Source organism: Megalops cyprinoides, chromosome 1 (genome assembly GCF_013368585.1).
Source record: "Megalops cyprinoides isolate fMegCyp1 chromosome 1, fMegCyp1.pri, whole genome shotgun sequence".
NCBI classification, from domain to species: domain Eukaryota; kingdom Metazoa; phylum Chordata; class Actinopteri; order Elopiformes; family Megalopidae; genus Megalops; species Megalops cyprinoides.
In genome coordinates, this window is record NC_050583.1 from 14,070,414 (window position 1) to 14,094,841 (window position 24,428).

The 24,428-nt window shown below is 45.5% G+C and overlaps 1 protein-coding gene across 3 annotated transcripts; it reads left to right on the top strand.

The window, feature by feature from the left end:
* The first annotated feature begins 162 nt into the window (after positions 1–162).
* Positions 163–20,374, top strand: zc3h7bb (zinc finger CCCH-type containing 7Bb). 3 transcript variants are annotated; one of them, XM_036549247.1, is made up of 22 exons: positions 163–626; positions 1,933–1,993; positions 2,294–2,330; positions 2,963–3,160; positions 3,512–3,670; positions 4,051–4,131; positions 4,240–4,296; positions 4,427–4,469; positions 4,579–4,823; positions 5,863–6,139; positions 6,329–6,387; positions 6,971–7,070; positions 7,455–7,616; positions 9,096–9,301; positions 10,662–10,762; positions 10,872–11,053; positions 12,061–12,137; positions 13,770–14,008; positions 14,837–14,942; positions 15,929–16,037; positions 16,321–16,454; positions 19,939–20,374. In XM_036549247.1, the coding sequence occupies exons 2-22, from the start codon at positions 1,935–1,937 to the stop codon at positions 19,972–19,974; spliced, it is 2,667 nt and encodes an 888-aa protein (XP_036405140.1). In that variant the 5' UTR covers positions 163–626; positions 1,933–1,934; the 3' UTR covers positions 19,975–20,374. The 3 variants fall into 3 exon arrangements, with proteins under 3 accessions (XP_036405140.1, XP_036405147.1, XP_036405157.1); XM_036549254.1 differs by having other exon boundaries at positions 163–597; XM_036549264.1 differs by lacking the exon at positions 163–626 and adding an exon at positions 1,570–1,640.
* Positions 20,375–24,428: the final 4,054 nt, after the last annotated feature.

The window sequence follows — 24,428 nt, forward strand, 5'->3', positions numbered from 1 at the left end:
AATGGAAAAAGTGTCTTGTTACAGTAATATGAATAGTTTTTTTAGATTGTTGCCTACTTTGTTCTGTAAATGAGCACAAATAGCAACTGAGATGGTTACCGTCACAGCGATATAAGTACCATCGCCTCCCACGTGAGACTTGTATAATCGTGGGGGCTCTGAACAGAAGCGAACGTTGCTGGGGGTGCAGTTCGGGAGCCTTTGCAGGGGGACTTATATAAAATATAAAACATATCAAAGAATTATAGTTTTAAATTATGATGGTGGTCCCGAATGCAAAATCGTTAGGTATTTTTAATTATTTCGCTTTACAGCACGCAGTTATAATACGACACGCCACATCTGAAATTTCTTCCAAGGCAAGCTCCTGAAACTGGTCTCCCTTTAGGGCCTGGCGGCTGGACGACGCCGACAAACTTGAGCGCTACTAGCTAAACAGAACTGAAAGTGAAAACTCACATGTTCTGTCAGTCCACGGCTATTTGGACAGCCGGGTAGGCGGTAATTCAGAAATCATGACACTGGACGGATAAAGGAGAAAACTACCAGTGCTGTGCCAAGGATAGTTTCAACCGCCTGTAGCTAAAGCATTCTTCGGTGAGCAACACATAAGGCGGTTGTTTGAGGTGGGTAGCCAGCTAGAAAGTAATCTAGCCAGCTAGCTAGTGTAGCTAGATCTACAGGTAGTTAGTGTGTACAGAAGGGAAAACGCCAATGAGGACCAAGTACAAAGTTTGCCAGCGGGCTATCTAAAAACAGGGCTGATGAGATTCATTGTCTTCGATGAATGGATACATTTCTGTATTTTAATGGATATACAGCCGCTGTCGCATTAGCCAGCTTGCAAAGACATTGCCTTGAATGGACAGCTCGCAAGAATATAGCTAGTTAGCTAGCTAGTTACTGTTGGATAACTATGGATAGCGGTAAACGTCTCGGTTGGGAAATAATACCAAATGAGTCATATCTGTTTGTTATGGTATTGCTTTCTGTTTGTCAGGAGTGTTTACAGTAGCGTGGGAGGACAACATTTCTGATGCGCCTGGGTAAACAAACACAAATTTGACATTTAATAGCTAGCTTACTTGCTAACTTATGTGGATTTGTAGAGTTACAGTACCACATACATGACTGGTGTTGGCATAACCTGGAGTGCAAAGGAATGTAGCGATTTTAGACACTGAAGTGCGGGTAGGTGGGAATTTGTCATATTGATCGCTGCTAGCGGAAGTGTTGATTATTTTGAAGCGGTTATCAGAGGTACCTTCCTCAGTGTTATTTTCACGCGAGCTCGGGGATGGACTGTGGATGGCTTGTAGGCCAAAATAGCCGAAAGTTACAAGTTTATCATATCATTCACGATTTTATTTAATATCTTTATAAGTGCACCACTAACTTAGCCACAGTTTACCCTTTCACTTGATATGCGTAAGGCCACAATAACTAGCTAGGTTATAGCTTGTTGTATGGAAACACAAGAAGATGGTTGCACTTAGCTTGCTATAGCTAGCTATCTAGCCATATACCCTCGAAACGGCAGAGTTTAGTTTTGGAAAAACATCGCGATTCAGTTTGAGCTTCATTGCTTTTGAATTGGACAGCAAATCTGATACGATTACTCGCTATTTTTTATCATATAGGTAGGTAGCCAGCTCACGGTAGCTTAGTGAAATAAATATAGCTGCAGACACCTCGCGAGCTACATAATTTATCTTGCAAACGATGATTGGCTGTCTAATAGATTAATTAAGTGAATGTGCATATTTATAAATTATTTACTGACATTTGGCTCAGTTATGATCAGGTCTATATTTTAGTGTAATTAGTGTAATGTAAAGAATCTGAGGTTGAGTGTAATGCAGTATAATTACTCATGTTGCTGTTAATGGTATTCAAAGTTGAATTAAGTGACATAAATTTCTGTTGATGCAGGTATGGATTTGGAGCGACAGAAGCGCAAGGATGAAATCCAGAAAGCGCTGGGATTCATACAGTGAGGAAGCCTTTCTTCCTGTCCCCCCTGATTGTGACAATGATGTCCGCAAATGATAATTTAACAACATTTAATAAACTTAGCTAACTGTGGGCAATTGGTCCAACTCATTTAGGTTTCACCTCTAACTAAATAGGTCATGACTGCCTCTTTTGTTGATATGACAAGTAGAAAAATTTACATGAAATTTGACTGGCATAGTGTTGGACATGTGTGGGCCACGCCCCCCTCCACAAAAAGAGAATAACTGCAGTGTATAAAATATGTTAGATCTAACGGATCTGTGTTGTGTGTCCTCAGGTCATCCTTGCCCTATCCAGAGCCTGAAGGTTATGAGGTATGTTGTTTAAAACAATGCATTGTTTTAAACTTGAGAGTTTTAGCTGCAGTGGGACACATTGCACATACAGGTCAGGTGTACCAGGAGTGCAGCACACCTCATGGTTTTCTCATTCTCTCCAAATGTCACAGACTTTCATAATTCTGATGTGACATTCACTGGCATCAAATAAGGCTGGTGCAACAAGAAGCTTATTTGTCAGATGCAGAGACATCCTGGACGCTGGACCAGGATTCTGCTTGTTGGTGTCCATAGCCACCCAGTGTATTCCCTTCAGAAAGCAGTGTCCTTTCTCCCACTGTTGTGTGTCTGTGTCTCTGTGTTGCTCCGCCCATATGTGTTTGATCAGAATCTGACATATTTCATTTCCTGTTTACACTTCTTAGATTCCCTTTGTGGACAGCACATATCTATCGCTGGCATGCTATACTTTGGTCAAAATGGTTTTATTTCACACATATGTGCCACCATGCAGCACTTTGTCAGTTTGCAACATGAAAACGGAATTGCAGTGCAGCTTACAAGCTGTAAAAATTAAACTTCTCAAAACATAACCAAAAAAGAAACACACTCTCTCTCTCTCTCTTTTTCTCTCTCTGCCTATTCTGCATCTTCCCACCATGCCCCAGGCCTTTCTCACCCAGTTAGTGTGCAACCTGCTGGGCGAGGGGAACACTGTGTTTCGGGAAGGTGACTGGAGGCAGGCGGCGGTGCATTACAGCGAGGGGGTGAGCGTGGCGCGCTACGCCCAGGCCGAGGCGCTGGTCATCCCGCCCGCGCTGCTGGAGAGCCTCTACGTCAACAGGGCCGCCGCACACTACAGCACTGTGAGTCGCTCAAGCGGGTTTTCATCTTTCGTGCAGCGCGTGCTGACGTGCCAGGGAGAGGATGGCAAAGGCCCGGGAGCATTGCAGCTGTGGATATCTTAATTGAGCTCGCCACTGTCGGCCATTGTATATAGTTCTTCAAACTGCAAGGGTCGGATACTGTTGCATGCCAACTTGCTACACAGTGCTGCTTCTGCCTGTCAGCTACTGTACTGCTTGTCCAGGCTCCTGTGTTATAGTTCATACCACTGTGTAAGATCGTGTGCTTGTTTTGCTGTGCGCGCGGTCGGGCCTGCTGCGTTGTGCTGCCGGTCTGACCGCCTGCTCACACACCCCGTCTGTCCCTTTCAGGGGGAGTATGAGCGGGGCGTGCAGGACTGCGACAGCGCGCTGGCCGTGTGTGAGGGCAGCCGCAAGGCCCTGTACAGGAAGGCGCTGTGCCTTCGGGAGCTGGGCCGGCTCAGGGAGGCCTACGAGTGCAGCACTGGCTGCCTGCTCACCGAGCCGCATGTAAGTCCGGGAATGGCAGCACGGAGGCTGCAGAGGGCTCCCCTCCGGAGAGGGTTTGTCTGCCAATATGGCATTCAGAGTGCAGAATGGTTCAATAGTAAAACCTGTGTAAATGTTGCATGCTCCTCTGAGCTTGTTACTGCTGGGAAGCCTGTTGATGCTCTCTCTAAAGCTAAAATTCTTATAAATGTCCTCCTAGATACAAGTTTAGTTTTTTCTTTTGGTTACAATTTGAAATAAACACATCTGAAATATTCTATTGAGCTGACCAAGGTTCGTGTAAAATCACTTCTGTAAATATAGTCAGGGCTTGGTGGCTATGGAGTATATTTTTGAAGAGTGTTGACATGTTAATTCTTTCCCTGTTTCCCTCTCCACAGGACAGGCAGGTGAGTGACCTTGCCCAGGAGCTGGCCAGTAAACTGGGCCTGAAGGTCCGTAAAGCCTATATCAGCCCACAGGTGTGACTTCTCCCATTCTCCCTTTGTCTTCACCGTTTCTCTTACTTTCAGTCCCTTTTCCATATGAAGGCTGTAACAGGTCCCTTTGTTTCTTGTTTCTGTGACTAGGCGGAGTCAGCAGCAGAGGTGGGAGAAAGCAATGGAGACTCTAGTTCTACAGGAGAGGCAAGTATCAAAGCCTGCAGGGAACTGGAATGTTTTTGTGATGGTTAACAGTCATGAGCAGTGTAACAATGTGAATACATTTGCTGTCAGTACACCTAAAACATATTTTCTGGTCTCCCTTTTTTAATAGATGACTGCTAACGGTCTGGAGTCATTAAATGCCATCTCAACAGGTATCAAGTCTTTCAATGTATTTTTCTAAAACGTTTTCTTTAAGCATTTTTTTCCGCCTGTTTAAAATGTCAGTATACAGTGTGCTGTTATTTTGTCTTTCTGTCTTAGCTGACTTAACCAGTGCCCAGTGCATTCCGGCCCCCCTGGCCACCCCTGTCCCCGTCAGTGACGACACCTCGCCCCCGTCCTCGGCCCCCGTTGTCCCCCAGGACCTACCGGAGAGCCCGAGCCAGGGGCTGCCGAGGGTGCCGTACTCGGTGCCTGTGTCTGAGCACCTGGGCGAATGCGAGTCGATAAGGGATGAGCTGGACAGTCTGCTGGACCGCATCCCTAAGGGGTCTGGGGTCAGCATGGTGAGTGGGGGCAGGATAGCAGTGGGGTGCAGCTCACAGTGGGGCAGTATGCTCACTTGTCTTGTTTAACAGTTGCTGCTTTGATCAAAGGTCCCAGAGGTAATGGAGAAAGTGTTACAAGTATCAACAGAAACATTACATTTATTGAAATGTATACCTATAGGTTAATATGAATTTTTAAACATCTATATGGAACAGTTCTAAATTGAAGACTTAATTGAAGAAAATATGTGCTAAGGTGCTTCAATGGGTATTAAATTCAGTTAAATGCCTCAGCTGTGCTTGGACATACATCTGTAAACAGCTTAATGTGAATCGATGAACTCACAAGTTTAAGCAAACCTTAGTTATAAAAATATTTATCAAAATTGTTGTCAAGCAATACTAGGAGCAACCTATATAAACGGTGTACTTAATTAAAAGAAGGGATATTTCATATAGGAGCCTCTGGAAATGGACAAATAAAATACCATAAATTGACTTCATTCAGAAATGAACAGGAGAAATTTGTTAATTTAATTACAGCACCTTGTCCTCTTGAGAAGCCACATTGCAATCTCAGAAGCAGAGCAAAACTAATTGAAAGGCCTGCTCACCATACTTTTGCGCAGCTTGATATTTTAAAATCATTGTTAATCCATACCTGCCAGTTTTGGCAGAATTTCCTCTGAAATTTTTAAAGGAACTGTCCTATAACGTGCAGAACATTGTAACTCAACCCCCCTGAAACTGTCTAGATTCTGTTTCAGCCTGCGTCTCAGTGTGTCAAACATTTGGCTACTCCGTGTTGCTACATTAACTTCCCCCTCGTTCTTTCACTTTTACTTCTCCCTGTGTCTCTCTCAGTTCAGTTTAATGTCAGCTCGATGTTCAGTGTGTCTGTTCAGAGTGCCACGTCTCTGTCTCTCTCCGCTCGGTTTTGCTTCATCAGCATGACTAACACAGGATACTGTATTGCCAAAGCATTTAAATAATGAAAACACAAGCGCTCTCTGTCTCTCTCAACTCTCTGTCTCTCTCTCTCCTCCCTCTCCTCTAGGCGTCGGTCCAGGGTGCCATCCCCACCAATCTCCCCAACACGGCAGTGGGCCTGCGGCCCCCGTACCCCTCCGGCCTGCCCGCCCCTGCGGCCCAGCTGCAGCCCCCGTTCTTCGGCTCCGCCGTCGGCCAGCTCGGCTCCCTGGACGACTTCGCGGGGCGGGGCTCGAGCGAGGCCTCGGGGCAGGCGCTGGACGCCCTGGGCCCCTTTAGCCCCGCGGCCGGCGGGGGGGCGGGCGGAGGGGGGCTGGACTCCCTGTCTGAGTACACCCTGCCTGGTGAGCGGATGGAGCACGCTGCGGTTTCATTGGCTGCACAGCTGCCACAGCGGTTCTGCCTTGTGACTTCCTCTGGCGCTCCTTTCGTGTCAAGACACATATTGTGATGACTCACCATGATCGTTGGCAAGGTGTTTGTTCCTTTTGAGCCACAGCGGGTTGACAGCGGTTTTGTCCTTGTTTCTTTAGGAGGAAGAGTTTCTCACAATTTCATCCCTGGATTGCGCAGCCACAGCTCTCCCAACATTGTGAGAAAAAGCACTACTGCTATTAGATTACTGAATCACATCTGTAGCATGGTTGTGTTTGTGCGTGCGAGCGCGTGTGTGTGTGTGTCTGTCCGTCTGTCTGTGTGTGTCTGACACTTCTCTCCTCCCTTATTTGGTTGTGTGCATATTTGAGGTCAATTCCATTTTGATTCTGTCAGCTTAGGTAATAAATAGAAATGCAGTTAATGAGTTGAATGTTGCCCATCATTTTCAGTGAAGATTTTTCAGTTAGTTAACTAAATTCAGTTCATTTACCAAAGTGACTGATTTAAAATGGAATTGTCGTCCACTGTAATTGTATGACGTCTGTTTTATATATGTATATTTTTATTCATTTTTCATTTGTCTGGCCAAGGCATAAGTGCTGCTGTGGTTTGTATGACAGATTAGTTTCAGGTTTAGTCAAAAGGGAGTTATTGGTCTTCCTGGCCAGGTGAAAACCACGAAGAGCTGTGCTCAAACGAGACACCAAAAACTCCCTCTGCACAGGAGGGCGAAAGGACTCTTGGTGTTTGAGACATGTCTATCTCTTTTTTTAAGCACTCTCTCTCTTGTGTTTTAGAGCACCCCAGCAAGCACCAACCTCTCCCTGCTGTCCCGCAACCCTCTGGCTGCCACCCATGAGTTCAGACAGGCGTGCCACGCCTGTTACAGCCGAATAGGTGCGGTGCTGTTTTTACATTACACGCATTTAGCACATGCTCTTATCGACTTCCAGCACAAAACAGCAGAGGTGTGTCCATCCATGCTGTTTTATGTTGGTCTCTCTGGCAAGCCATGCCTGCTACAGCTGAATAGGTGAAATGGTGTTAATCCCTCCTTTTCCTCCCTGGTGTAGAATCAGTGTTTTTTCTTAGCTAGCGCTAATGCAGTTCTTGGAAGTTTACACTTATGTGGTGAAAAATCAAGAGTGCTCCACACATGGAGATGGAGAGAATTTTTTAAGACTCACTCAGTGTAAGTGTAAGAATATAAGTGTAAGAATAACACTCCCTCAGTGTAAGTGTAATATTGTTTGATTGAATATTGTCTCTCTTGCCCCGCAGGTCCTCGGGTCATGGACTACCAGTACCAGCCCGATGCGGCCCATCGCTGCAAGCGGGACGTGCTGCTGTGTCGCCTCAGAGGGCAGGAGGACCTCACCTGGAAGAGGATCCGACCCCGCCCTGCCCGAAACAACTTCCTGGGCGCCTTTGTCCTCTGCAAGGGTACGAGTGCAAGATAGGAGGAGGGCATAGCAAGTCACCACACTCGGTTTAAAATGACATGTTCATGATTAGTATGCGTTCATAACTGTGCGTGTATTAATTCACAACTAATAATTGTTTGTACTGGAGACTGAGTTGTGTTTAAACGGGTGCTCGGTTGCATTCCATATGTGTACACTCACAGGTACTGGAATGGCTGGTGTGGACATGGTAGCCAAACCAAGTTTGCCTTCTGACAATGTGTTTATGATAGTTGTGATTGTTGTCTATACCAGAGTCCCATAGGGCAAGTAATGTGGAGGCAGATGCCTGCATGAGTAGGCTAGAATCCACTGAGGGATGTCAGTGGTACCAAGTTTGAGGGCCGTGTTGCCGGGAGAAAGCAGCGTGGAAAGAGCTGGGACAGGACTCACAGCGAATATCTCCCATTGCTGTATGGACCCTATCATGGCACCAAAGTGTTCACATCCAGAGTGGAGAGTGACCACGAAATAAAGTGTCCAACTAAAGTATCTCTCTACATTCTTTCACTAAAACATTTACCAATGCACCATTGAAATTGCAAGTGCAAAAAAAATAACTGCTACAAAAAACATTAAAATATAAAAGAGGCACAAGGTGACTTTAGGTGCAGTGAGGCTGATCTTTGGGCAGACTTATGTTCAGGATACCTTGCAACACACTGTTTAGCTTTGTGGTTGGTTTTGTTGCGATCTCAAGGAAATGACAGTGCACATTACGGTATGGTAGTTACAGCACAGAAGAATTTTGCCACCACCTGGCTGCATCAGAGACTGAGAGTAAGATAGGGAGTGTGTGTAATATGGTGACAGTGACAAGATATATGAAAGCTGACAACTTTAGAGCCCAGAATAATATATTGTTAAAAGCAATATTAGTCTAAAGTAAACATCTCAAGAGACAGCAAATTGCTTTCTTCTCTTGTTGGGGAGCAGAGATATTTTGCAGTCATTCCTGACTAGTGCCATGATTTTTCTTCACCTGAACTTTCGATCAGCACTTGCCATGTCAGCCTGGAATTTAATATACATGGAAATCTTGTTGCTTTGATTTATTTCCCTGTGACACATTCTGTCTCATTAACTGTAGCTATTTAAGATATATGGTAGAAGGTAGACTCATAGACTTTATATATGCTTTATATATTATAGGTATATAAAATGTGAAAATATACGCTAGACAGAGGAAAACATGCTGAAGAAAAATTATACTTTTAATCAAGGCGTTGATGTGAGAGCTAGTTACTGAAACACATTTTGGTATGATTTTTCATGGAGACCACGTGTTTATTTACGGGGGTGAGGTCATACAACCATGTGAGGAGTGAGATTTGGCTTCAGCTCCAATACGATTTCCGCTGTTTGGTCACCATGAGTCCACTCCATTGATGCCCTCCTTCCTCCTCTCTCCTCCCTCCTTCCTCCTCTCTCCTCCCTCCTCCCCCTCCTCCCCACACAGAGGTGCAGGAGCGCCAGGAGTGTAAGTACGGGGAGAACTGCACCTTCGCCTACTGCCAGGAGGAGATAGACGTGTGGACGCAGGAGAGGAAAGGAGCGCTAAGCCGGGAGCTGCTGTTCGACCCGCTGGGCAGCACTGAGAGACGAGCCCTGAGTGTCACACGCCTGCTGCAGCTGCACATGGGCATGTTCATGTTCCTCTGTGAGGTACTGCAGAGCGTGCTGCACTGCGCACACACACACACACACGCACACACACGCACACACACGCACACACACACACGCACACACACACACACACACACACATGCACATATACACTGTAGAAAAGGGCCACATGTTTCTGTCTTTTGTCTTTGTTTTTGTTCGCGCACAACCCCCACCTCTCACAGGCACTTGTTTACAACTCAGTTGAAACCTGCCCAAACCGGTCCCGCCGCTCCCCTTATCAGCAGGACCCCTGCAGGTAACCCGAGGCACAGATGCACCCCCAAGGATGGCCCCCAGGTCACCATTTGCCCTCAGACCTGCCCGCAGCCTTCGGCCACCAATCAGGGCCTCAATAGGGCCAAGGATACGGAACAATATAAAGGTGGTGGTGACCTCCCCCACCTCAGTACTGCAACAATACCTGGGAGGTGAAGAACTGGGGAGACCAAGTCCTTGGGGACCAAGCATTGTGTTGTTGTTGTGTGTGTCTGTGCCAAAGAAACCACACACACATACAACACACACACCCACATCCACCCATTCCCAAATCCCCAATAAACACCTGAGCCCGGAACCTGACTCCTGTGTCCTGACCGACACCCCACTGTGACAGCAAGTTAGCCTGAACCTAGTTACGGGTGAAACTGCCCCCTCAGTTCCATACATGCATATGCATATACACACGCACATACAAGTACATACATACACATATGCACGAACACATTCATATTCAGCCACATACATGTATACACATATACACACATGCGTACATATGCATATACACACATGCTCACATAAATATACACACACGTATATAGGTACACATACATATATACATATGTATAGTAATATACATACGCACGCACACGCACACACATACACACTAATGAACACGATTATATACAGACACATACATATGTACACATACACACACATATACTCATGCACTTACATATACACATGCACATAGTTGTACGCACACACACATACATATAAACATATGCATACACACACCCACACCCACACATACCTCTACACATGTATATACTCCTCTACATACACATATACACATACAAATATGTATTCATATACACATGCATACATACACATGTACATGTATGTACATATACACATGTGCACACCTTCATTGAGCTCTGAGGTTTGAGACTGAGACCAAGCAGAGACGTGCCATAGAGCTCCATTACTCTCAGTAGATTCACTGGGTATATCTACCCCTCACCTCTCTCTGTGAAGTCACTTGTTGCAGCCGTTGTTATCCTGCACATGAGCTCTCAGTGACTAGCCGGACTTACCTCCCACACCTCCCCTGTCTGCCCCTCTGTGCCTCTCTCCTCAGGAGTGTTTCGACAGTAAGCCACGCATCATCAGCAAGCGCAGCAAGGAGAACCTGGCTGTCTGCTCCAACCTCACGGCCCGCCATCCCTTCGACGATAACAAGTACGTGTCACTCGGCTCTGCTGGGGTTATGGGTAATGACCCCCCCCCCGTCCTTGTGCGACGCCCCCGTGTATCCGCTGCTCTGACTCTGTGTCCCTGCGCGGGGCAGGTGCCTGGTGCACGTGGTCCGGTCGGCCAACGTGCGCTACAGCAAGGTGCGGCCGCTGCACCCGCTCTGCCAGTTCGACGTGTGCCGCCACGAGGTGCGCTACGGCTGCCAGCGCGAGGACAGCTGCTCCTTCGCCCACTCCGTCATCGAGCTCAAGTGCTGGGTGCTGCAGCAGGACACCGGTACTGTAAAAGCAAACGCACACACCACACACACACGCTCACTGACCCACGCACACTCATAATGCTCTCAGTTACACACTTAGACACATTCACACAGACGCTTACTCACTCGCTCGCACTTTTACGTATGTAGACTTACACATTTACACACACAGACACACTCACTGACCTATGCACACTCATAACGCTCTCAGTTACACACTCTCAGACACATTCACACAGACACTTACTCGCTTGCACTTTTACGTATGTAGACACACACACACACACACCCTCACCTGCACTCAGTTCTACACTTACTCATTCACAGTTAGTCACTTACACATTTACACACACACACACACACACACACACACGCACGCACGCACGCACATACAGAAACTGAATCAGTTGCATACACGCACTAACACACTAAAACGTACTCACTCACTTTGACACATACACTCACTTGTGCTCAGTTATACTCTTACAGACTCATTCATTCATTTACACCCTTACACTCTCACTCTCTTACACACACATACACACACACAACGCACACTCACTACATGTATACTTACTCACACTCATTCACACTGTATAATACAGCTTCAGTGGCTTGCCATAATTAATGTCTGTTCTGCTAATTAAAGTCCATTCATTCATTCTTCTGTCCAATCTCAAACTACATTCTTTTCCATTTTTCTCTCAGTGAAACTGTTTCAAGATTTCTCCATTTGGTGGCAGTAAAAGCAATTATAATAGATATAACTGAGTTCCGTATTCACATAATTTCTGTTCCACTTTGCATGACTCAGTTTTTTTAAGCTCTATTTCCTTTGCAGTTTTAGCCTTGAGACACACATTCCAGCCAAGCCGGCACAGATTTATTCAGCCATTATAGTACCTCCACAGACATACCTTTCATTGTGCATTAATTGATCAGAATGAGCTCTCTGTCTCTTGATGATAATGTGTCTAGACAGCCGTCTCTCTGATACATGCTGTATCTTGCTGTGCGTGTGCAGGTATTACCCATGAGGAGATGGTGCAGGAGTCCAAGAGACACTGGCAGAGGCTGGAGCAGAATGCACAGAGACAGAAGGTGAGCGGGGCAGGGGCGAATCAGGGGGAGGAAACATTGTCTAGGCCAAACTCTGCCTGTGAAGGTGGACTTAATGGGACTGAGACAGGGCAGAACAGTTTTGCAGAACCTGCATAAAGGAGAAATTATCTCAGACTGTCTGGCAAACGTACATTAATCAGCTAAATCTTATCTTTTGGTAAGATATTCCATGGTTTTCAAGTTGCCATTGTTGTCCTTACATGTAAGGCACTTGCTGTCTCAAAATTGGCCAGCAGTTTATATATATATATGCGCCATGCAACTCGGCCCAGAATTGCAGCAGTTCGCAATACCTGCATTTGTGCACGTTCATAAATCAACAGGCTAGGATATATGACTCTGAGAATGGTCCTCTCATTGTGTAACATGTCCGGCACTTTTCGTACCCTGTTTTACATACAGCACACGTAACATTACACCTGATCGTGCCCTCATTTGACCAGTGCAGATAACACAAGTGAAGGAACCGCATGGCCTCATGGGAGAGCGAATAACATCTATTGAGGTCTGCGTGCTGCAGCAACATAACACCACCTACTGCTTTGTGTCCTTTTTTTTTTTTTTTAAATTGAGGAGTGGTGTAGTTGAAATGTGTTTGAGGAGCACTCATTGTTTGGCTAAACAGATGGCAGGAGGAGGCAAGGGGCTCCCGGTCTGTGGGTAGCAGGAGCAGAGGAACAGGGAGAGGCAGTGGAGCAGGCCGACAAGCAGCAGGGAAGGTGCACAGTCCAAGAGTCCAGAGAAATGGAGAGGTCAACAGGAGAGAGCACCTGTCAGCACTTTAATAATAATATTTACTGAGATTATGATGTAGCCCATTATAATGTAGGACATGCTAACATTTTGTGCTTTAGCTGTGAATCACCGACTGATAAGTATGATAATATGAAATGTGATATGTAATATGACTTTGGTGAAGAACAAGCAACTCCCACTGTCTAGGGGAGACCATCTTAGGATAGGAGGTTGATTCAAGGTCCCGACCGACTGTGAAGACCCCATTAAACTCCCCGCAGTCAGGGGTAGTGGATGTAGGCGGTTTTCTGGCCACCATATCTGTGGAAGATTTCATTAACTAAATACATCCTTGCCTGTCCACCAGAAGAAATGTGTGTTGGGCCTTCCAGTGTGAAATGGCAGCGATTGAAGTGAGGTATCTGTTTGCTGTTGCATGGTGACTTTGACAGGGATGAAAAGAGCTAAGTGAGTGCATTTCATCTGCATATTGAGCAAAGGCATAGAGGAATTCATTCCAGCTATGCAGTTTGTCAGAATCTGATTTTTATTTTATTTTTTTTGGTGACACATTTTCTTTTGTTTGCAGCTTTGTTTCAGTTTTGTCTTAGTTGGTCTCTACACTACAGTATCTGTATGTATGTTAAATTCTCGGAGCAGTGCCATTTGGAGAGCTGTGTCCCTGGCAGAACTGACCAGACCTTGTCCCTAACCAAGCTGGAGGGGTCGGAGGGAGAGAGACCAGTCCAAGCTGTTCAACCAGTCTGCTAAACATAGTCTGTTTTCCCATGGGGTGCCACTGAAGTCTTTGACACTGTACTAAGCAGTAATGTGAGATGACATGACTCCATCTTTGCCTCTCTGTATTTTCACCAGCCTTTGCCCATGCCACACCCGAGCAGTGGAGGTGTTGGGAGCGATGGTGGAGGAGGAGGAGGTGGGGGTGGAGGAGGAGGAGGAGGAGGTGGGGGCGGCGGCGGAGGCGGAGGCGTAGGAGGACGAGCCAGGGGACTGAACCTTAAGATGAAGTTTGTGTGCGGGCAGTGCTGGAGGGATGGGCAGGTCAATGAGCCAGACAAAGCACTGAAGTATTGCACTGCCAAAGCACGGCACAGGTGAGAGACTCACAATTCAGTGCTTTTTACTTCTTCGTCAGAGGTGCCACTTAGCTGAACTACAGCTTACGTACAGTGTTGTGAGCTGACTGGAAACGAATACAAATTCCACACACAGGTGATGAAAATCGCTGTGGGAATGGTTAGGATTAAACATTGTTTAGACCAGAGGTGGGCTGGCTGTGAGCCTGTAAAGTTTCATGTGTCACCCTATAAAGCTTCTTGTGGCCCTATAAATCTCCATACGGCCCTGTAAAGCTACGTGTGTGAGCTCTTGAAGTGAATGAAAACATTTGCTAAGAATTGGTTTCGTACTATAATTGGAAATGTAAATGCTGGGTCCTGTGAATCATATGCAATTCTGTCAGTATAAACAAACATTGGAGCGCACTTCAGCAAGGAGTGTTGAGGATATGCTTTTCATCTCACCAGAAGTGTAAACCCAGGGGAACTGCAGTGTATGTGTGGCAAAACTGCCATTCCATCACCTCCCCCTCATGTCTACTGCAGAATAAAAAAAAAAATCTGACATACAAATAAATCCATAGCTTGATGATAAAGGCATTTGACAGTTCTCAAATGAAAAGTATGAAGTATGAAAACTGAATTACGTTTTAAAACTTTTTTTTCAACTGTTGCAATTTTGACAATGACGCTGGTAAATTGTGGCTCCGCTCTGGCCCACTCTTTTAGCCACTTGTAGAGTGTACAATGCCATCCAGTCCAAATGAGACTGAGTGCAACATTTCCGGCCTGTAATATCTCTCTTGTGGAATGAGACTTTTTAAATACTGCCCCCCCCCCCCCCCCCCTCTTCCTCTACCCCAGCTGGACGAAGGAGCGACGGGTGCTGCTGGTCAAGTCCTTCGAGAAGAAGAAGTGGGTGGTGGTGCGGCCCCTGCCGTTCTCACGCACCTACCCCCAGCAGTACGACGTGAGTTGCACAACCAGGCAGAGCGGGGACACCAGCCAAACTGTGGGTCAGGCAGTGGGGCAGCTCCAAATCAGCTCTCACCGGAACTGAACTCAGGCCAGCATCCTAAGCAGAATAGAATCTGACAAAATGACATTTTTGCACATGTAACGTCCATGCATTGAAATGTGTTTTCATGTGAGGGATGTGCACATGCTTTGTGTAAAGGCACCTCTTCGAAAGTTGCATCATTTCATCCATATGCTGAAACTGTAGCTGCAGTTTCAGTGGAGTTTCATCATTTTCCAAAGCCTTTGTTAAACTGCGAATAAACAAGGCCTCCTTTCAGACTGGAGCTGTAAGTAATAAGAGCACCATTGACCCCTGCCCTGTCAGCCATTGTTCATGTTTCCATGTGACCTAGTCCACCCTCCCAGCCCAAGCACAGCATTGTGTTTATACCCACCCATGTATTTTGTCCTGGTGCTGGGATATCTGAGCCGAGCCAAGCGTTCCCATCTTCTCATGCACTGGGGTAGCACAGGGAGAATGTTGCTTGAACTTCATCCGCACTGGCTGACTGGCACGCCACCTTTGCCTGCTGGAGCTTTGCTTCTCGAAGGCAGATTATGTCTCAGAGTCAAACTTTGTATGTGTTGCATCGATACATTTGCGTCCCAAATTTACAAAAACACACACACATGCACACAAAAACACACACACACACACACACACACACACACACACACACAGGGCAGCAGTGTAGCATAGTGGTTAAGGAGCAGGACTCGTAACAAAAAGGTTGCCGATTCCATTCCCTGCTGGGGCACTGTTGTTATACCCTTGGGGAAGGTACTTAACCCATAATTGCATAAATTGATAACATTGTAAAAAAAAAAAAACTAACTGATGTAAGTCGCTCTGGATAAGAGCGTCTCCTGAATGCCAATAATGAAATGTAATGTAAAGGTGTCACACTTATTGAGAGAGACCATGTGTTTTCTCAGATGTGTGTCCACGTAATGAAGCAGAAGAAATGCCACTATATAGGGAACTGCTCCTTCGCCCACAGCCTGGAGGAGAGGGACGTGTGGACATACATGAAGAACAACAGCTGTGAGTCATGTCTGTTACTGCACTGCAGTGCAACCTGCTTCCGTGCTTTCAACTCAGTCAGTCAGTCAGTCAGTCATATCAGTGGCCCTGCCAGTGGCCCTCCACCTCACTGCTCATTGAAGGTACATGTTTGTAAAACCCTTCTTTGTGAGTAGCAGTGCAAACTCTTTTGCATGTGTTCATCTAAATCATGATTAGTGTGTGTGTGTGTGTGTGTGTGTGTGTATGTTTATGCATGAGTAGAAGGGATGCTAACTCCTCTCTCTTTCCGTTCTCCCCATAGTGAGAGACATGCAGCAGATGTATGACATGTGGCTGGCGCTGACCAATCAGAACCGACGGACAGATGGTACCCTGTTAACCCCGCCCCCAGAGGAGAAACAGATCACCATGCCAACAGATTACACTGAGCCCATGGTGAGTGGCTTGCCAAGGTTACCATGGCACCAGGGCCAGAGGCTAGGGTGACACACTGCCCTCACCCACAAGACTGGGGCACAGCATGGCAGCGTGGCAGCCTTCCAGCGTGTAGCGCAGTGATCTCCAGCCCTGCTTATGGGAGGCTGCCACTCACTTCGTTCCCCATGCTAAAGTTTTCTCTGTGAGTGACTGACAGACGCCCCCATTCCGCCAGTCAGAGCAGTCCCTTGTGTAAGTAAAGTGACTGGCGTTTAAATGCCACTCTGGTGTTATGATGGAAATTCTACTGAAATAGCTCAACACCCAATGTTGAAGTGACTGGAATAAAATACAGTAGTTGCTGTTTTATTTTAAATAATCATTAATCATGTATCACGTAACCAGGAATTAGACTGACGGACCGGGTCTCCCGGATCTTTTTCCCAGCAACACAAAAATAAAATGTTCTGGGCTTGTGTTTCTACCTTGCCACTTCATGTAGGAATCTTGTGATTATGGTTAAAGGCTTTGATGCAGATATGCATTGCATTATATTCATTTAGTAGATGCTCTTATCCAGAGCGACTTCCAGCACAATAGAACACAATTGCATTCATTCACGTTGAATGAGCAACAGTGTCAGACCAGGCTAACAGCACTCACAGACCAGTGAGTGTGAGCATAACACTATTCAAGCCCTACCACAAGTTAACTTGTGCAACCTGACTAGACAGGTTAGAAACTCAGGGAAGCGAAGTACACACAATATCATACATCACAGATCACAGAAATCAAAACACATGGTGATACTGCACGTAACATAAAGACCAAGTAGTACAAGTGGTACAAGTAGCAGGTGTTAGGGGGTGGGGATTGAGGTGGAAATATACACATCGGCCCATGACATCAATGGAAAGTATCATTACAGCACAACATACTCCATGGGGGCTTTGCAGTAGTTCTTATTTCTAATCCTCCTTAAGCACGCATTGGGAATACATTTGGCACAGGCCTTCTAATGCATTATAATCCTGTCTGTACACATAAGTACATAGTAATAATAACAGTGAATGGGTGATGATTTTTGAAAACTGCTAGTATGTATTGTCTGTAACTGTGATTATGAATCTGTTCATGTGCACTGTGGGGCAATGCACTTTGAAACACTGTGTTACACCCGTTTCTTACACACTAGGCGAATAAAGATTCACCCATGTTTTAGTCAGTCCGTCTGAATGGAGTAGCAGCTTGCACATCGTTTAGCTGCAAGTTCTCGCTGTGTATGTGTGTGTGTGTATGTGTGGTGTGTGTGTGTGTGTGTGTGTGTGTGTGTGTGTGTGTGTGTGTGTGTGTGTGTGTGTGTGTGTGTGTGTGTGTGTGGTGTGTGTGTGTGTGGTGTATGTATGTATGTGTGTGTGTGTGTGTGTATCAGTATCAGTGCTGTTGCGCGGTGCTGTACAGGAACACAGGACGGGTCAGTGCATCCGTGTTTTCCCTACACGTGTGTTCATGCATCAATGTTCTCACATCACGTGCGTATCACTGTGTATAACACGGTTAGGCAGCCTCGGGCCTGGAGTGATGGTGTGATATCGGTTTTCTGTTGCAGCTGAGCTCTTGCTTACACGGCTGGAAAAATGCCTGTGCTATATTAATTCAGGTGACCATGTGCTGCTTAAATTGCCGTTATAATTGATGCAATTATGGAATTACAAGCCTGGGTGGGACGAGACCCAGAAATGTATCCAGAACCTCAATAGCAGAGTTGCATACAAACGTTATCATTACTGGTGTGCCAGCGGTGCAGATGTTGGACTGCTCAGTCTGTGTGTGTACATGTGTGTTCTGTACTTGTATTGTATCCATGCATCTGCTGTGTGTGTGTGTCGCAGTGTCTGGACTTTTGCGTTGTGTGCATCACTGGTAGAGCTGTTGCGCTGTGTGTACCGGTGTGTTAGCTGTGTTTCAGATCAGCTGTAGATTATGTGGTTGTGAGCACCCTTTCTGCTCTGAATATCAGCGGTCTGGGTAAAAGCAGAAGCGATTGGCCACAGTTGTTAGTCCTGCTGCAGGCAGGTAGCAACGCCGGTTGTCAGTCCTGGTTAAACGATAATGGATGAGTGACTAGGTATCGCATTTGACTGCTGGCTGCAGCTGTGAAGCAGACAGTTGTGCAAGTGGTATTATTTAATGGGCCTAGTGGCTAGATTCCAGCCAAAGATGTCCTTTTATCTGGAGGTTAAATGTGGAAAAACTCTGGCTGAGGTTAGTAAAGGTCGCTCAACAGAAACTTCAAGGACTGCTGTTTTTGTCTGTGACAGAAGTACTGTTAGAAGTGAGCTACAAAGAACCCAGAGCAGTGTTCCAAAGCGTCTTATCTGGACGATTTACAGGCATGAACACACTGTTTTCGATTGTTTCGCGAAGGCTTGCAAACTCTGTTTGTGATGAATGCGTACATTGTCAGGGACAGGGGAAAACAAGCCGGCGGAACACAGCTCATGTATTCAGATGACTGTGGTCCTACGTTAGCACAGCTCCAGACAGCTGTCCGTAATTAGAGTTACAGGGTTCTGGTCCTCGCGCACATCCTCGTTTTCATCATGTGTCTGTATGTGAACAAATGAACAACTGAACCAAATGCAGTGTGTCACCGCAGGCTAATTGCTGCGTTGTGTTAATATTAGTGTGTCAGTTGCTGCACTGTGTGTGTTTGTCAGTGTCAGTTGTGCTTTTTCTGTATCAGTTGTGTTTTTGCTGACATGCCTTACCTGGAGCGATACTAATGGCCAGCAAGAAGTGTTTCCACAGCTAACTGTAAGGCCAATAGTGTGTTGCTCCACCCCACATATAGGGGGTGGTTTCCCGGACCCCAGGTTTGAAGCAGAACATAAGAAAGCATAATGACAAGAACAGCCATTCAGCCAGTCTTGGCTTGTTATTGTCAGTGGGTGTGGAGCACCTGAAAGGAGTTGAAATGCAGAGCACAGTGTTGGGAAGGGTGTGGAACGGTATGCTTACGGTTAAGGTGGATCGGTGGAAACAAGGCCAACGTGTCAGCTGTCCACATAAGTGTGTCACTTGTTGCAAAATGTGTGTATCTGTGTACAAAGGTGTGGCACTTGACACACTGTACACTTGTTGCATTGCCACAGTGTGTGTAACAGTGCATCGGTCGATGTGTGTGCATTGTTCTGTCAGTTGTCGTGCCACACGTGTAGCAGTATTTTAGCTGTGCTGTGTGTGTAGCAAAGTGTCAGTTATTGCACTGCGTGTGCAGCAGGGGTGTCAGTTGTCACACATTGTAACAAGTAAAGTTACCATCTTCATGCCGGGTTCGAGTATTAAAGTGCGCAGCTCAGATTGGGCTCGGGTTTCAGTTTAAGGTCCTTGCAGACCTTTACGTTGAGAACATGCTAAGATACGAGCCACCTGTCCTGCCTTTCTCAGCCCCGCTCCCTGTGGGGCTTTTTCCTAATTGGTGCACATGTGTGGTTGACAGGCTGGGCAGCGGCTGTCCGGAGGGGCCGAGCTGTGACTACGCCCACAGTGAGGAGGAGCTGGCCGAATGGCGGGAGAAGAGGGTCTTCCTGCGGAGGAAATTGGCCAAGGCTCACAACGACACGCTGATTGTGCCTGCCGACCGCAACTTTGGGAAGTACAACTTCCTCCTGCAGGACTGAGGCATTACCTGACAGGTGGTCAAAGCAGACAGATGGACACGTTGATACACACACACACACACACACACACACGCACACACTCAGATGCTGACTTACGACATACGCAGGCACTTACCTGTGTATGTATGCACGCAGTTGTGTATTTATGCAAGCACGTGCCCATTTATAGACGGGGTTATTTTGTGCCATTAGGATGGAGTTTCACACCCAGCCTCAGTACACAGCATCCCCCCCTGCAAACAGGTATAATAATACTCGACTCAGACAGAGCCTCTGAACATCACAAGCATAAAATTGTTCTGTTCTGAAATGGGGTCGTGAACTTGGATGAGATTTTACCTGGAGAAATTTTTCATTGTGAATAAGCCATCCAGGCATGGGTAGGTAAGATTCACCTAGGATGTAGCTCCCTCCCTCCTGCCCCCAGCATGTGAGTTGCAGGATGATTGGGCAGAGAGGCGAGAGTGTCTGCAAACTCCCCCTCAGTGAAGTCATACGATGTACCAAATTACTCCTATTTTACTCTCGCATTATTGGTGGAGGCGTATAAATGCATTCTGGCCAAAGGTCATTACAGGAAGCAAAGCATTACAGCAATTTTTTTGGGCATAGTTTTTCTTTTTTTTCTTTTTTTTATAAGGTCAACTCAGTCTCTTTTAACGTTTAAATATCCCTGCCGGCAGTGACAGAAGTATCAGTTTACTGGTTGTGCAGCCTCAAACACGCACACTGCACTCACACACACAGTGCCAGGTGTGAACAGGAATGTTTCGTGACATTGACAAGAGGTACAACTACCCACCTGGGGCTGAGTGGGGAGGACTGCTTGTTCAGCGTGCCTGCGGTAATCCTTTGAACTAAACAGCACGTGTGTTTGTTCATACACGGACCGTCCTGACCTGAGTTCGCCTCTCTGCAGCGAAGCCGCTTGTCGTGAAGGTAGTCATAGGAGTAGTGTGGTGCAGGCCTCGCTTATTCTACCAGTGTATCACCAGGGACAATGGAAGCAGTGCTGGGCTCAAGACTGGAATACGTACTTCAGATGATCTAAAAGTAATTTATAGCTTGGAAGTTTCCTTTGCGAAGAACAGAGAATTACTGGCGTGAATGAAAAAGGAAATAGAGGGAGAACTAGGCTTGCTCTCACCCCTCCTCGTTTTAGAAAGTGAATGGGGATTTGAGTCAACTGAGGTGGAGGAAAGGAGTTTAGTCCTCCTTTTATAAACAATAAGGATTTCTAAAGATAAAACCATTCGTGAGGTGGAGGGCAGAGATGATCAAAATCATCTGCACTCTTTATCATGTGCCTATGAATGTACCGGTACATTTAAGATATATTTATAGCAAGGATGTGCCCTGCTAATCTTAGCAAGTCACTTGTCCTTACATTCATCCACAATGGACATTATATAAAGAAGTAAGTCTGCACACTTAAACATGATGCACACATATATACATACATATTTACGAAATCGGTATACTAAGAATAATTATAACTTAGCCTTCAAGCTTAAAACATAAACTAATTGTATTGATTACATAGTACCTCTTGTTATTGAGCTATGATATATTATTAACTGTATGGCTAAACTAGATGACTAGTGATTTATTTCTTATTTTGCTTCTTTGGGTGTCATTCCAGAAATGGTGGTTTTGATGAAACTACAGTTCTAGAGCTGTGTTCATGAATGTACTTGCCCACAGCTGTGGAAATGGTGAAAGAAATGATGGAAGAGGTGATTTCCAGTCAAAACATAAAACTGCTAAACGACTGTGCAAAGGCTGGTGAATATTCATGTAACCTGAACCTGTACATCTGGGCTATACAAAGAGTCTGGCGGTCAGTGTTTTATGAGCGGTTTTGGTGTTCAGTGGGCATTTACACTGGCATTGGGAAGGCTTGTGTGGTTTATGGTCTTTGTTTATTCTCGGTGTGCAGGGCAAATGTCAGTGCAGTGTCTGGTTCTTTCCCGTGGGTGGGGGGGGGTGAGCTGTGTCTTAAAGCTCTGACAGTATATATCAGCGATGACATGCTGAGGTGACATGCCTGTAACAGGAGCAGAGGTCAGGGACAGCCTGATCCTGTTGCTGGGAAACCCTTTTCAAACGGGCCCTGACACATGGGAAGGGAATGACGTGCTGAAGAATTCAGGGTCACGAGTGTGACACAGACATTGCCAAAGAACCATTAAGGCCTAACCAGTTGTAGCCAATTGAGATAGCTAATGAGAGCAGATGGACACCTTCTGGAATGACCCAGGTATTTGCTTTATCGAGGGATCTTACTGCTGTTATTATTATGATGACAACTATATAACTATTTTTGTTCTCCTATATGCTATTGGTATGTATACGGTAATTGACATGTATAATTATAAATGTATCCATGTATGAATATAATATTATAGAGTAAATAGATGTCTATGTATGCGTCAGGAATTTTCCAGCACGGCAAGAGTAATGCATTGTGAAGAGTTGTGAGAAGATTGCGTAATCAGGATGTACACTTTATGCACAGGATGTCTTTGTAAGAATTCTTATTCAGTTGCTAATTTGTAAGGTGCAAACCTGGCACAGACATGCTGCACATGCTTGGTGCATGTGAACATGGTATGCAAAAGCAAACACTTGGAAACTGATGTTTTAAGGTGCAAAAATACATCTTCATTTGTGAGATGTAAATGCCATGTTCTCAAGACACTCAACACTCAAGACAATTTGCCTCTCCCACAGGATTCCTTAAATGGCATCAGGAGTCATTCTCTAGAGGAGAAATTTTAAATATATAGACACAAACACAGACAAACCAGTCTAATGTCAACAGTGGAATAGCAATGGAAGCAAAATCTTTTTCCCTCAAAACGTTAAGGGAATGCTGCCCTGTTGTGGACTCTGTGTTCAGACCTCACTATTGTATCAGATATGGTGTGACAGAGGTTTGAAGCATACATAGATATTTATGTACAACTGCATAGTAACTAATATAATTATATAACCTAAACATTTAATCCTTTCTCAATATACGATAAGATATATACTTAGAAACGTATAAGTACATAGATAAAAGGTGATGTGTTATTGGTGATTTATGAGCATTGCTTGCGGCTGTTTAAGTCTGACATCGTTGATGACATATAGCATACAATTTTATTGCCCCTTATGGATATGGGTTATATCAGACGAATGAGTTGTGTACGCTAATGAATATGTATTGCATAGCTTTTGTATTACTGTAACAGCACACCATAGTGTGCCCATTGGTTGCTTTGCTCAGAGGGAGAGCAAAAGAGTAGCATGAAATGTCATCAGGCATTGTTACTCAGTCCTGAGACCATGCCTACAAACAGTGATTCTCAAGGCCCCAGTCTGTGTTCCAAATCACATACTTGCGTACTATGTGCTGGTGTATTTGCACTGCCGAGTACGCACCACTGAGTATAAGAGTGTGCAGTATGCAATAAAATGGTTTGACCTGGAATGTACTTCATAACTTCACCCTACCATTACCTTGAAGCTTTTGTTAAATGAGTGGGACATGGGATAAAACATTTATTGGACCTCCTGATGTATTTCAGAATAGGCCTTTAATAACTGTAGTTGTGTACGTTGAGAAAACAAAATGTTTGTTGACAACTACCACTTGTAAACCAGTAGCTCCATTGATGCTGCCTTCTTTTTGTCCATTTGAACAGCGATTATAGAGGTAGAAATCGTAGGTGAAATATGCCTCGTTGCATAGTCCAGTTTTATTTGTTCTCCGCAAGTACACAAGAGCATATCCAGGGAATTTCGATGCATACTTCTTGCACACTTACATGCTGGAACCGTTCTTAATATTGCCACCACAAATGTCTGTGATGCTATGTGTACTATGCAGTATGTGATATGAAACACAGCCCCAGTGCTTCCTGACCTGTTCTTTTAGGGGGCTTGGGAAGGGGCAGACTAATAGTCTAATGCCCCTTGTTCAGCAGTCTCCTCAGACTTTGGAGCCATGCCGTTTTGCCTGTATGGTAAGCAAGCTGAGAACAGTATGTATGCTATGTGCACAGCACCTTTTGTGTAAACATGATATTTGAATGTTATGTTCCCAAAAGAGCAGAAACGTCTCGTTTTTGAAGAAAGGTAATGAATTGCATTAAGTGAGATGATAGATACTGTGTTGGAGTCTCTTCAAAGCTGTGGTTGGGAACACACTTGTAAACCAACACACGTAAATACCACCTGCATAATTAAGATGTTCAGAGATGTTCTCTCTCCATGAGAGTTTGTAGGTAAGAGCAGACATCCACACTGAACACATTGCCAT